At 35.5% G+C, this 13,035-nt stretch overlaps 1 protein-coding gene across 1 annotated transcript in view; it reads right to left on the bottom strand.

The window, feature by feature from the left end:
• Positions 1-4,310: 4,310 nt before the first annotated feature.
• The window catches only part of LOC120414436 (G-protein coupled receptor dmsr-1), a 161,151-nt gene continuing 152,426 nt past the window's right edge, over positions 4,311-13,035 (bottom strand). Inside the window, exons 8-9 of the mRNA XM_039575621.2 lie at positions 11,892-12,143; positions 4,311-5,497 (exon numbers count right to left, since the gene is read on the bottom strand). Of these exons, the coding sequence (XP_039431555.1) occupies positions 5,176-5,497; positions 11,892-12,143 (574 nt within the window). The 3' untranslated portion in view covers positions 4,311-5,175. The remainder of the gene's footprint in view (positions 5,498-11,891; positions 12,144-13,035) is intronic.

Here is a 13,035-nt window from a genome sequence, read left to right as displayed (position 1 = left end):
TGTTACGGTATACCTAACTCTATCACAAATCACATGTTTCAATAAAGTTTGGAGATAAAAAGTTCATTCATATTAAAAATGTAGCTTGAAAATTCAAATTACCAATTTTGTAAATCTATAAAAACTGAAAGCGTTCTTTTATTACATAACGCAGTTGGGATGGGGGGGGGTCGAAGGCCGTCTTACGCTCCATACCTTTTTTTAAAATTTGTATGGAAATGTTGTTTCAAGAGAGGGAAAGTGTCCAAAAATATTTGTTTTGCGTTACGTAATAAAAAAGGGCTCTCTTAGTTGGTGTATGTATGTCACGGTATAGCACAAATGCAATAAAAAAAAGACATCAGGGATACCCTCTGACTCGATTTCTTAGTCAAAAAAAAACTATCTGTGCCAATTTTGAGCCAAATTGGTTAAGGTTTAAGGGTCGCAAATTTTTTTACATATGAGCAGTTCTCTAGGATTTCGGTCATTCGATTTTTTTTTGTATTTTTTAATCCGACTGAAACTTTTTTGGTGCCTTCGGTATGCCCAAAGAAGCCATTTTGCATCATTAGTTTGTCCATATAATTTTCCATACAAATTTGGCAGCTGTCCATACAAAAATGATGTATGAAAATTCAAAAATCTGTATCTTTTGAAGGAATTTTTTGATCGATTTGGTGTCTTCAGCAAAGTTGTAGGTATGGATACGGACTACACTGGAAAAAAATAATACACGGTAAAAAAAATTTGGTGATTTTTTTATTTAACTTTTTGTCACTAAAACTTGATTTACAAAAAAACACTATTTTTAATTTTTTTTATTTTTTGATATGTTTTAGAGGACATAAAATGCCAACTTTTTTTTTGCTTATTCGGACTTTGTTGATACGACCTTTAGTTGCTGAGATATTGCAATGCAAAGGTTTAAAAACAGGAAAATTGATGTTTTCTAAGTCTCACCCAAACAACCCACCATTTTCTATCGTCAATATCTTAGCAACTAATGGTCCGATTTTCAATGAAACATTTGTGAAATTTTCCGATCTTTTCGAAAAAAATATTTTCGGAATTTTCAAATCAAGACTAACATTTCAAAAAGGCCAAACATTCAATATTATGCCCTTTTAAAATGTTAGTCTTGATTTGAAAATTTTGAAAGTATTTTTTTCGAAAAGATCGGAAAATTTCACAATTGTTTCATATATTAACATTGAAAATCGGACCATTAGTTGCTGAGATATTGACGATAGAAAATGGTGGGTTGTTTGGGTGAAACTTAGAAAACATCAATTTTCCTGTTTTTAAATCTTTGCATTGCAATATCTCAGCAACTAAAGGTCGTATCAACAAAGTCTGAATAAGCAAAATATAGAGAATTTTCTCAGCATTTCAAAAATATTTTTTTCAAAACTGGGCAAACATGTGCACTAATTTTAAAAAATGAAAAAACTGCGACTATTTTCAAAAAAGTCACTTAAATATGGCTATAACTTGAAAACGGTGCACTTTATCAAAATTTCACTAAAGTACTTTTTGATTGCAAATTTGATTTTACATCGAAAAATGAAGTTAAAAAAATTTTACGACCGAAATTTCGATTTTTTGAAAAAAATGTATTGATTCAAAAATTCATAACTCGGTCAAGGATTTTTTGCACAACCTGGAAATTTCTGAAAATATGGCATTTTATGTCCTCTAAAACATATCAAAAAATAAAAAAAAAATAAAAATAGTGTTTTTTTGTAAATCAAGTTTTAGTGATAAAAAGTTAAATAAAAAAATCACCAAATTTTTTTTACCGTGTATTATTTTTTTTCCAGTGTAGTCCGTATCCATACCTACAACTTTGCCGAAGACACCAAATCGATCAAAAAATTCCTTCAAAAGATACAGATTTTTGAATTTTCATACATCATTTTTGTATGGACAGCTGCCAAATTTGTATGGAAAATTATATGGACAAACTAATGATGCAAAATGGCTTCTTTGGGCATACCGAAGGTACCACAAAAGTTTCAGTCGGATTAAAAAATACAAAAATTAAAATTGAAGAAAAAAGACCGATTTTGTAGAGAATTGCTCATATATGTAGAAAAACATCGTTTCAGTATTTTTAAAAAGTATTCGCTCAAAATTGTCCAAGTGTGAGATTCTTGTAAGAAATTTAATTCTCTACAACTTTGCATAAGTGTCTGCCTGTGTGGATCAATCGGACCGCGCACTGGACTCACAATCCAGAGGTCGCCGGTTCGAATCCCGAGGCAGACGTAAAAATTCTAAGTGTTATTATAGGTATTCGGTGCCCTCTCCCCGTGCCATACCTTCACACTTAGGAGACCCGGGAGGCGGAGTCTTGTCGCAAAAAGAACGATACACGCCTGTGGATCCGTTGACGAAACCGCAAGGTTTAAGAGGGCCACATTATAAGGTGTTACGTCGATTCCGTTTGCATAAATAGTGCAAAACGATCCGAGTTGATCCTGATCAAATTTTTGAAAAAAAAAATCGTAAAAAAATGCTTTTAATTTACTTTCTATATAGCCTCATCAGGGGTTACATTGGGGCTGGGGGGAGTGAGATTGGGTCATACAAATTTCAGCATTTTTGTATGACCCGCATTGCTAATAACTCATCAGGATCAACTCGGAATGCTCTGCCAACTCACACGAAATCGGTAAAAGTTACCTGTTCGTGTTACTTCCTAAGACTGTCTGCAGCGCAAAGTTTTATAATTGTTTCAAATTGCGAGCAGTTTTAAATTTTTAGAACTGGCGGAAATGAAACTAGAACACGATGCTCGCAACGCGCTGATCTAAATGTTGTTTCAAAAAATGCTTTTAATTGTGTGCGTATGATTATCAACACAGCATCATAGTGTGTGTGTAAGAATACGTGGATATCTCTATATATCTGATTTTTTTTGAAACTGAGTTCTATTCCATTTCCAAATCGTCTCACGTTTGAAACAAACTCGTCGAGCAGTTTTATTCCAGTTTCAAAATACTGCTCGAAAAATAAAACTGCAACTCCGCGTTGCGGGTGGTCAGTTTCAGTTCTATTTGAAAAATGAAACAGCTAGAACAAAGTAGAGCCGCGTTGCAAGCAGTCTAAGGGGTAATTTTGAACCCTGATCACTAAGGCTAGTGATTTTTTCACGGCAATTAGTATGAAGTATGCTACCTTTTTTATAACTGCTTTGAAAATGCCTGTTCTAATTTTTGAGGATAGCTGCGATAGCAATAAAATCCGAGGTCCATTTTTCGATATCGACGAAGTTACGCCATCTCTCATTTGGAACATTTAAAAAAGACGTGTTTTTTTTCTATAATTTGCAGTCTGATTTGGTGATGAGTTGGTAATTTGATGTTTGATTCGCTCAAAATGTCAGTTATCAACTTGTTCTTTTTAAAATTAAACAAGATGTCGGGGTCGGTGGTATAATGGTAAGCGTGGTTGCCTCTCACCCTAGTTGGCCTTTTTTCTTTCTTATTTTTAACTGTGAACAGACACGGACCACTGTGACATATGCGTATCTATTGTAGTATGGCCTGTTCTCAGGCTTTCTGTTTTGCTGCTGTTTACAGCCTGCCGAACGATCGTCTTCTGTAGGAGAACTGTCATTTCTACCACTCGGATCGGGTACTCCATTCCCGGAGCAGCCGAAATCCCCTCTCGACCGCCACCTGCCCCTTTTTGGGGCGCTCGGCCCTAGTTGGTCTGTTTTCGGTCCCAGTCGGCCGCATAGCATTTATCGAGACGATATTGTCTGATCACGCCTTCCGTCGGACGGGGAAGTAAATGTTGGCCCGGTCTAACCTAGAGATTAGGTCGTTAGCTCAGTCCAGGTCGTCTCCCTGGGTCCTGTCTCGGTAGAGTCGCTGGTCGGCAGTTGGACTCACAATCCAAAGGTCGTTAGATCGAATCCCGGGGTGGATGGGAGCTTAGGTGTAAAAAAGGTTTGCCTTCTCGGAAACCTAGTTTTGAGTAGGAATCTCGCATTAGAGAACGCCAAGGCAATGCTGCGGAGCGAACTTTTAGATTTGATTTTTGATTTTAAAAAAAATACTCAAGAGTGCAATTCAATTTGGTGTTATGAACTTTTCGATGCATTCCCTTGACAACAGCTTTGTAAATGTGAATCAACTGGTGTCACGTAAGTGAGTGGCAAGATATCGCAATCACAACGATTTGTCATCATTTTATCCGCTTGAAAAAGTGTTTGAATCAAAGGTATTGCGGATCAAGTACTGGATTTCAAAGTATACTTACCTTAGCTAGTTGAACGCAAATGGATGGATACTTCACTGTCGCAAAAGTCCGACACAAAGTTGATTTCGCTAACGCTTTTATTAGTCCATTTGAAGTGAACGAAACTCTTTGGTTTTGTTTTACATTCAGCATTCAGATAAATAGAAAAATAAACACGATCCTAAACTCTGAAATCCACGATGGAATCACAACGTTGTGTCTACCTGCGGGGTGAAACTTTGTGAAATCTAACTCGTCATAGAACTCTGACAGCCTAAACGTGTAACTTTTTTTTATAGTAATCTTCTCTTTCATGCCAATGAGTAGTTTGTAACTTTTTTCGGTTCGCTTGTTTTTAAACTTATATAAACTTTTAGTTATACAAATTACACTAGTTTTTTTTGTTCCTTTTAACAAATACACATTTAAATTTATTTAGTTTGTTTCGTACTTACTATATGGTGGTAACTATTCCAATTTTGTGAGATCGTTCCGTTAGTTCGACTGCTCTGTCCGTATCGCGTGTGGGCTCAAACGCATACGGCGAACTCGAGGGGGGGCGGGGGAGTACAAGGTGGGATATAGCGGACTTTTGCTACACAGCTTTGGAAGTATTACCACCACAGCTTGGCCTACGGATTACGATTGCACCACCGTTTTTTCCCCAGGTGATGCCTTCGTTGTTCAAGCTCAGTGATTATATATTTACACAGTAAATCCTTTCAAATCACAACTCCAACCCAAGCTAAAAACCCTTGGGACTTTTTGTATCTAGATTCTAGTATAAATTTAGTTCGTAAATTTTGACCAATATCAGTGGAGTTTTTAAAATTTGGACGCTACCCAAATGGCTAACCCATTGCCAACTACCAGTGCTAGTGTGATACGAATGAGATGAGTGCCTAAATTCGCGCTAGAATCCTTCCGTAGGACTGTCCCGCCCGATCAGACGCAGGTCGTCGTGATGCCCGTCATCCTGGTCATCTCGACCCTATGGGTTGGAGTTTTGCAAAAAACCGACTTAAAGCTAGTGCGGAACTGTTTCGACATTAGGCCGTACAGCACGAAACCGATGGCGGCGTTGATTAAGGCAAGCAGATCCATCATCTCGCCAAACAGCGCGTAGCAACGCTTGAAGAAGCACTTTTCCAGGATGCCACTCAGCAGGCCCAGGATGCCCTGGGGGAACTCCGTCACCAGGAACAGCATCAGCACCGCCACCAGCAGCATCGTGGTCCGGTCGGCGCGGCGGTCCGCCTTGGGGTGTCTGTTTATGGAAGGAAGGAAGAGGAAAAAAACAGTTTCAATAACACTGCCCTCGTTGTCCTGTGATCCAATGTTGATAAAGCAATTTATTCACTGAAATGGAAAAATCACCCACGAGGAATCAGTTTAACCTTTTGGTTTGAACAGTGAGATAACGACTACATTGGATCGAACGAAACAACAAAAAAATGCGAATGCATTGAAAATGAAACTTTCATTGCATCATAACCAAATTTGCTACTTTTTTGTTCGCTTAGCAATTCATCATTCCAACCCGGGCAGGTGGGAATTATAAAACAAAGGTCAATTCAAAAACAAGTCCTGTTAAAATATCTCATTTTGTCATCAAAATATCATGACCGTTGCTAATGAGAAGAAAAAAAATAATATGATCCCCAAAACTTAAATGTTAATAATCAGATCTCATGAGAGAATGCCAAAGAGTAGGACAGTAACAACTAATGTTATGGCACATAGAAGATCATTCAATCATTGATCGCGTTATTGAATTTTACTATAATTATTGGAAAATGTTGACCAATTGTCCATAACAGAATTTGTTATTATTTTTTATTTAGCACAATATGGACAAAACTATGGGACTATTTTTTAACCTATCTGACCGATTTTGCAAGGACATTATGACTTTATTTTGGCCATGGAATGTGATTTGTGGATGGTTTCATTGCAAAAAATATCATATCTCGCTAATACCAAATTGAGTTAACGAACGAGTTAACCCTGATATAAGATTTTCTTGTTGCAATTTTGGTTTTGGGCTATTATAACAGCTCATCTGGGTGTTTTATTAACAAGCCCTGACCTCCTGAAAATAACAGAACTTGCAGTTTGCCAGTTATTTCCACCTGCTCGGGATGCGTATTTCTGCAAAGAGTATGGCAGACTACTTTACTGATACCATGGGATGTTGGAGGTCATCCAAGGACTCCCTGGAGTTACAACCTCTTTTTCATTACAGCGGTATACCCGGAAGATCTTTTAGATTATAATGTCTTAATTGGGTCCTAAAATGAAGCTTAGATTGCCGATATCATTGTTTCAGCGATAAAGCTTATTTTTCTGAGTACAATGACCCTTTGTACGACCACAAAGAGTTTAAAATAAATTTTTAAATCAATTTTCAAAAATTAACCTCGCGGTCCTTCTTGACAGAAAAGTTCCTACTTGACAGCTCGTTTCAAGGGGACCATAGTTGATCCATCGAAAAAATGTTGTCTTGTAATAGTAGTTTATGCAACAAGTTGCAAAAAGAGGATTTTTTCAGCACAAGTCGTGCATTTATCCAACGAGGTTCACCGAGTTGGATAAATACGACGAGTGCTGAAAAAATTAAGTTTTGCAACGAGTTCCATACAACATTTTTTGCAATTTCGAAAAACACCCATTGAGTGAAATTTTAAGTCGAATTTTCATGTATTTTGTCAATAAATCGTTTAAATCAAAAAAAATATGAAAAGTGTTACTTTTCGAAACAAGTGCTGAAAAGTTCAACTTTTCAGCACCCATTTCAATGCTGAAAAGTAGAACTTTTCAGCATTTATTTTGAAAAGTGTTGCTATTCGATTCTGTTATTTTTGGTACAGAAAAGTAGGCTATTTCGTCGTTCAAGAATGACAGGAAAAGTAAGTAGTTTCACGACGGAATTGCAAAAATATATTTTTTTGCATTAAAATGAAAAAAAGTGATCAGAAATGGTTTTTAATCGTGTTTTTTACCGTTGTACATAATAATTGACATAGGGCTTTAGTACCCAATTATTTGTCCTACATTGCTGCAAGTGGGTATTTGGCCCTTTTTTGTTCCTACCAAATTTAATTTAACGAAATCGCGCATTTCACCGAATCTGGTAACAATCTGCCACTTCAGAATGATGCGTGCTGTCAATACTTTCTTTTTGGGGTGCAATATTAATTCCCTTTTTCACATTGAAGTCCGAATCCTAGGAGCAATAGACCCAAAATAGGGATACAAAATGTTTTAGTTTTTCGGGCTTATACAGCAATTTACAAGCTTAAGCAATAAAAAAAAACCAACTTATTCATGTCAAATAAACTAGGCTGCCTGTAGGGCAGGCCTGCCTAACGTTCGGCCCGTGAAGCCATTTCATCCGGCCGCGACGGCTTTTAAAATAGTTCAATGACCCCGAGCAGACGGAAATAACTTGGGAATAACATTCTTTGTTATTTGAAAATACTAGGCCAATAACATTTTATGTTATTTATAACAAGATTTGTTATTCGCCGTTATGATGGTTTTGTTATTGGATTGTTATTGTAATAACAGACAAATAACATTTTACGTTATTCTTCGAACAAATCTTTGTTATTATTTTTTGTTATTTTAACAACTAATACGATCATCCCAATAACAATTGAAGGTATTCTTCCATAACAAAACATGTTATTCCCAAGTTGTTCTGGCTTTCAATCAATATCAGACCGATAACAAATTTTGTTATGATAACATAAACTGTTATTGAACTCTTATGCAAAAATTGATTTTTCAAGAATATTCCATAACACTTTCTGTTATTTTAAGGGTATTTGTTATTGAAATGGCATGAATTTTGTTATTACCGTCTGCCCGGGACCGGCCCTAAATGCTGTTCATCAGTTGTAAATAAATTTAGTGTCAAAACTGAAAATAATCAAGAGATCGAATTTGAAGATATTCTAACGAAACATTTATTTGTTTAATGTTTGCTTTTGACATAAAATGTTGCTAATTCAACGTTTTGTTTGGATTTTGCATTTGTATTTTTTCAAATGATTTAATTTTACATTTTAACATTCTTTATGTTTGAATTTAATTTTTATTATTTCTATATTGATTTTTTCAGCATCAATTATTAAACTTGAGAAATTTGCAAAAAGACACTCAATTTAAATTTAATTGTTATATTTTTGAAAATTTTGATTAATATTGATTTTTCATAAATGAGTAAGCAAAAATAATGTGTTATTTCAGAACAACTTTTCAATGATGAATTTTGCTGAAAAAAGGCTTAAAGCAAATTAATCATATCGAAAATAAAGATCGCTGTAAATATTTTTAAAATATAATAAAATGTTTCAAAATGAGTCAAGAAATCAGACAGCATTTTTTTTTATTTTCTTCAATAATTCTAAGAAATTTGAAAAAAGACGAATTGAAAAATATCAGATATTTATTTTTCTCCAGTTTTTAAAATTTCTTGTCTTTAAAATCATTTTGAAATGTTTTGTAGAATATTTGAATAAAGGTGAACAACAACGCAAAAAATATTTTTTCGTAAAGATGATTTGAGTCCAAATTTTTTTTCAATAAATTTTATCTTATTTCGTTGATTTTTAAAACTTGAAAAAAACTTGCAACGACGAAATTTGAATGTTTTTTTGTTAATGATATCAGGGTATTTAATTTCAATCGACAAAAACAATTACAATACAATTTTAACCAAAACAAAATAAAAATAAATGAAATAAACACATCTTTGGAAGTTAGCTTTGTTTTTCTTTCTCAAAAACAAAATACATGAATCTTATTTGCAACACTAGTTTATTTATTTGTTTACTTGAAATAACCTAATAAAATAAACTTTATGAAAAAAAAAACTTTTTTGAACTTTGAACCGGCCCGCCGTTGCTTCAGAAAAATCAAATCTGGCCCGCTGGGCCAAATGGTTGGACACCCCTGCTGTAGGGGGAGAGGGGGTAATATGCACCCCCTAAGGGAAAACTGTGATTTCGCAACCATTACAGCATTACTGTAGAAGAATTTTGTTCGATGTTCTAAAACAACTATTATTCTTCGTCATCCATGTGAAAAAAGTCTTAAAAACCCTCAAAATTGTTTGAAAACATCAAATTTCTAGCAACATTTTTGATTCATTTCAAACAACCATGCGGGGCAATACGCACCGCAACATTGAGGCAAAATGCACTACAACAGCGGAGCAAAATGCACCGGGTAAAAGCAGTTTTCACTAGTCACCACTAGATGACACCGCCGTTTTTACAAAGGATCTTCAAAGCGGTGCCTTTTGCCCCGACCACGCTTTTTGCAGAAAATTTAATATAAAAAGCATTATTTGATGTTTTTAATCTCATCTATCTACAGAATAATGATGATTATGGTAAAGACTATATACCGCAACACTCACAATATCAATAAATGCTTTTTATATCGTCCAAAACTCATATTGAAAGTTCAATAAAAATTAGATAAAAACACAACATTTTAAATTTTTGCGAATAACTTTGGCTTTTTTATCCTACCACGCTCAAACTTTTCCAGCATAGTTTTAAAATGTTAAGCTTCCAATTTCTATGATGTTTTTTCCCGGAAAATTGTTCCAAATACCGAGAAAAGCAGGGGGTGCATTTTGCCCCGGGGGTGAATATTACCCCCTCTGCCCCTATAGATAGATGAGTCCAAAAACATTAAAAAAAAGTATTTTTTATCGAATTTTATGCAAAAAGCGTAACCAGCCTCCGGCTGAAAAAATCTATAATAAAGAATTGGCGTTCAAGAGCCAAACGACATGCGACACCTAGTGTTGAGTAGTAGAACAGAGCGAAGAATGTCGATTGAAATTTCCGCCCTTTGAGGTTATGTATGCGAATTCTGTTTTGTTAAATTCCAGCGTTCAAAACAACTTTTGAGCAAAAATTCGAGCTGATCCTTTGTTAACTTTTGATGCTCTATCATTTTACACAATATTTTTTTTTCAAAATTATTTTTTTTTCAATTTTTTTTTTATTGTGTTAATTTATAGAGGGCAAAAAGTTTACACTCGTACTACTTGAATTTTTTCTCAAAAGTTGTTCTAAGTGCTGTTAATTCAATTTTAATTTTGCATTCCTATGTAACCTAACAGTGAAAATTTTAATCGACATTCTTCGATGCTTTGCGCTATCTGCCGGAATTATGGAGCTTTTAATCGCGAATAAAAATAAAAAAATGCAAAAAGCGTGGTTGGGGCAAAATGCACCGCTGTGATGATCCTTTGTAAAAACAGCGGTGTCATCTAGTGGTGACTAGTGAAAACTGCTTTTACCCGGTGCATTTTGCCCCATTGTTGTGGTGCATAATGCCCCGCATAATTGTTTGAAATTAATCAAAAATGTTTTTAGAAATTTGCTATTTTTAAACAATTTTGAGGGTTTTCAAGACTTTTTTCACATGGATGACGAAGAGTAATAGTTGTTTTAGAACTCTTGCAAAATTCTTCCACAGAAATGCTTTTATGGTCGAGAAATCTCAATTTTCCCTTAGGGGGTGCATATTACCCCCTCTCCCCCTACATTAAATTAAATGTGCGCTCTGCTTAGTAAGCTCAGAAAAGGGTCAAAAATACCTGTGAGGATTGCAAAATTAGGGTTTTGGAATAGGAGCGCATGGTTGCTTAAGTTGGTTTCATAGCACCACACCCAAAATTTACAACTTTATTCTTTCGCAGGAAATTCACTAAAATTCAATTCTGTCGATTGGAGCGTTCTCTGGGAGCTCAAATGTAGCATTCATTGACAAAACTAAAGCGTTTACAAACACCAACTTCAAAAGTGTCAAGTTGTGTACTGCCCACCATTGAAAAAACGGCTAATATCCACTTTTGGTAAAAACGAGATATTAGCACCAGGTGGTAGAGGATGTTCCAACGCATCTTCTGGAACTTGAATTTTACTGAAATAATGCTTAGACTTGGCTGCCGATGCGAAAAACCAAACGGCTAATATGCCACTGTTATGGGAAATTGCCTTGACGGAGATTTTGTCACAATCACTAAAACGCGTTTTTCTCGGAATACTTGATTTGGCATAATAGCCGAATTTTCAATTATGGGCAGTGTAGAAGATTCACATTTTTTTTTCTTGCAATGCCAACTCTTTAATAAATTATGAGATTTTAGTACATATAAACAACTCAAAAAAAGTATTCTTTGTAGTTGTATCGAAAATTGGGTCACGCTAAAAAAATGTCATTCCACCATAAAAAGTATCTCTGTTAACACCTATAGTACGACAAATGTTCCAGGACCTATCTTCCGGCGCAGTGAATTGAGATGCGAAACAATAACACCACCCACGGTTCATCACGTGCCACGCAACAGGTGACACGGAAGAGCACAGTTCACAGCAACCAGCTTCAACTGGGGCAATCAAATTGCACAACATAAAAAAACAGAACACTGAATAACTCATAATGCATAAATTTGTAATGGGATGTTAGTGAGTTCAAAGCTTGTACCACCTTACAGTGTAGAGGGGTTTTTCATAAGTAATCAAATTTAAAGTCACAATTTCTTATTCTCTAACAACCCTAAACAAACGAGTGCCCTACATTCCCCAGTCTCCCCAATACGGTGACAGAGAATCCCTCCCCGCAATACCAACCTGGTTCCGTTCCCAACACCGATCGGCCCAGCTGTGGCGTTGGTGGTGGCACAGCTGGTGGCGTGACTCGGCGACGAAGCCACCCCTGCCGTCGTCGCACCGTTTTTACTGGGCACCAAATTTGCGCCCTGTTTAAGCTTCAGCTTCCGCTTGCTAGCCTTCCACAGGACGTTGATCAGGACGCAGCTGATTACGGTCAGCACCGCACACGGCAGCAGCTTGATGATAACCGAGTGGATCCAAAAGTTGTAGCTAGACAGTGAAAAAAGGTAAGGAAATGTTATTTTTTTACAAAAAAAAAAATTAACTTATTTTTTTTTTCTTGTGTTCCAAGTTATTCATTTTTTTTAAACTTATATGAAAATCAAAAAAAGTTGCTAAACTTTGCATTAAATTTTTTGTTTAGGCTCCTCAACCAAGATTACAACTGTGTACTACTGTAACGTTTTTTACTGCCCCGCGAGTTGCGGCATAAATAATGTATTGTGGGTGGTTCATGGAAAATAAAAACAGAGAGTAAAATATTACAGTTTAATGAGGTTATCATAATCCCATTGGGATGAAAAAATATGCAACCACGGGATAGCTGTTAACTTTATCGGAATCATGGAAAAAGTATTTACTCGTTTTATTTGATGTTTACTATGAGCTCAACTATGTTTCATGCTGGCTCTACAAATAGTTCATGGATATTATATAAGCACTTTTTTCAACCTTGAAGGTAGACATAAAACTGAAGCTTCTATACAAAAAAAAGAACATAACACCTTAAAACAGGGTGACCACCAGATTTGGATTTTCAATTTCCCGGTTTTTTCCCGGTTTTCTCCCGAGGCCAGAAGGAATTTTTCCATATAGTTTTAAATCAAATTACAATGTTTTTTATAGACTGACGACTGACAATATTTTTATTTCTCAAGAAAGCTTTCAAATTGAGTACAAAAAGTAAGAAGCCGTTTTTAACAGTTTTTAGTCCAAATCCTTAATTTCCATAATGCTTGTGATTTTTCATCTCCATGCTCCACAATTTTTCTAAACTTAAAATCAATAAAACATCGTTTTGTATTAAATTTAAGAATAACATAAATTATTACTGGAAAGCAGGAAATAGCATTTACATTTTAGCAATGTTGGCATAGCATTT

The sequence above is a fragment of the Culex pipiens genome, chromosome 3 (assembly GCF_016801865.2).
Source record: "Culex pipiens pallens isolate TS chromosome 3, TS_CPP_V2, whole genome shotgun sequence".
NCBI classification, from domain to species: domain Eukaryota; kingdom Metazoa; phylum Arthropoda; class Insecta; order Diptera; family Culicidae; genus Culex; species Culex pipiens.
The sequence above is the reverse complement of the archived record's forward strand: the minus strand, read 5'-3'. Positions and strand labels throughout refer to the sequence as shown.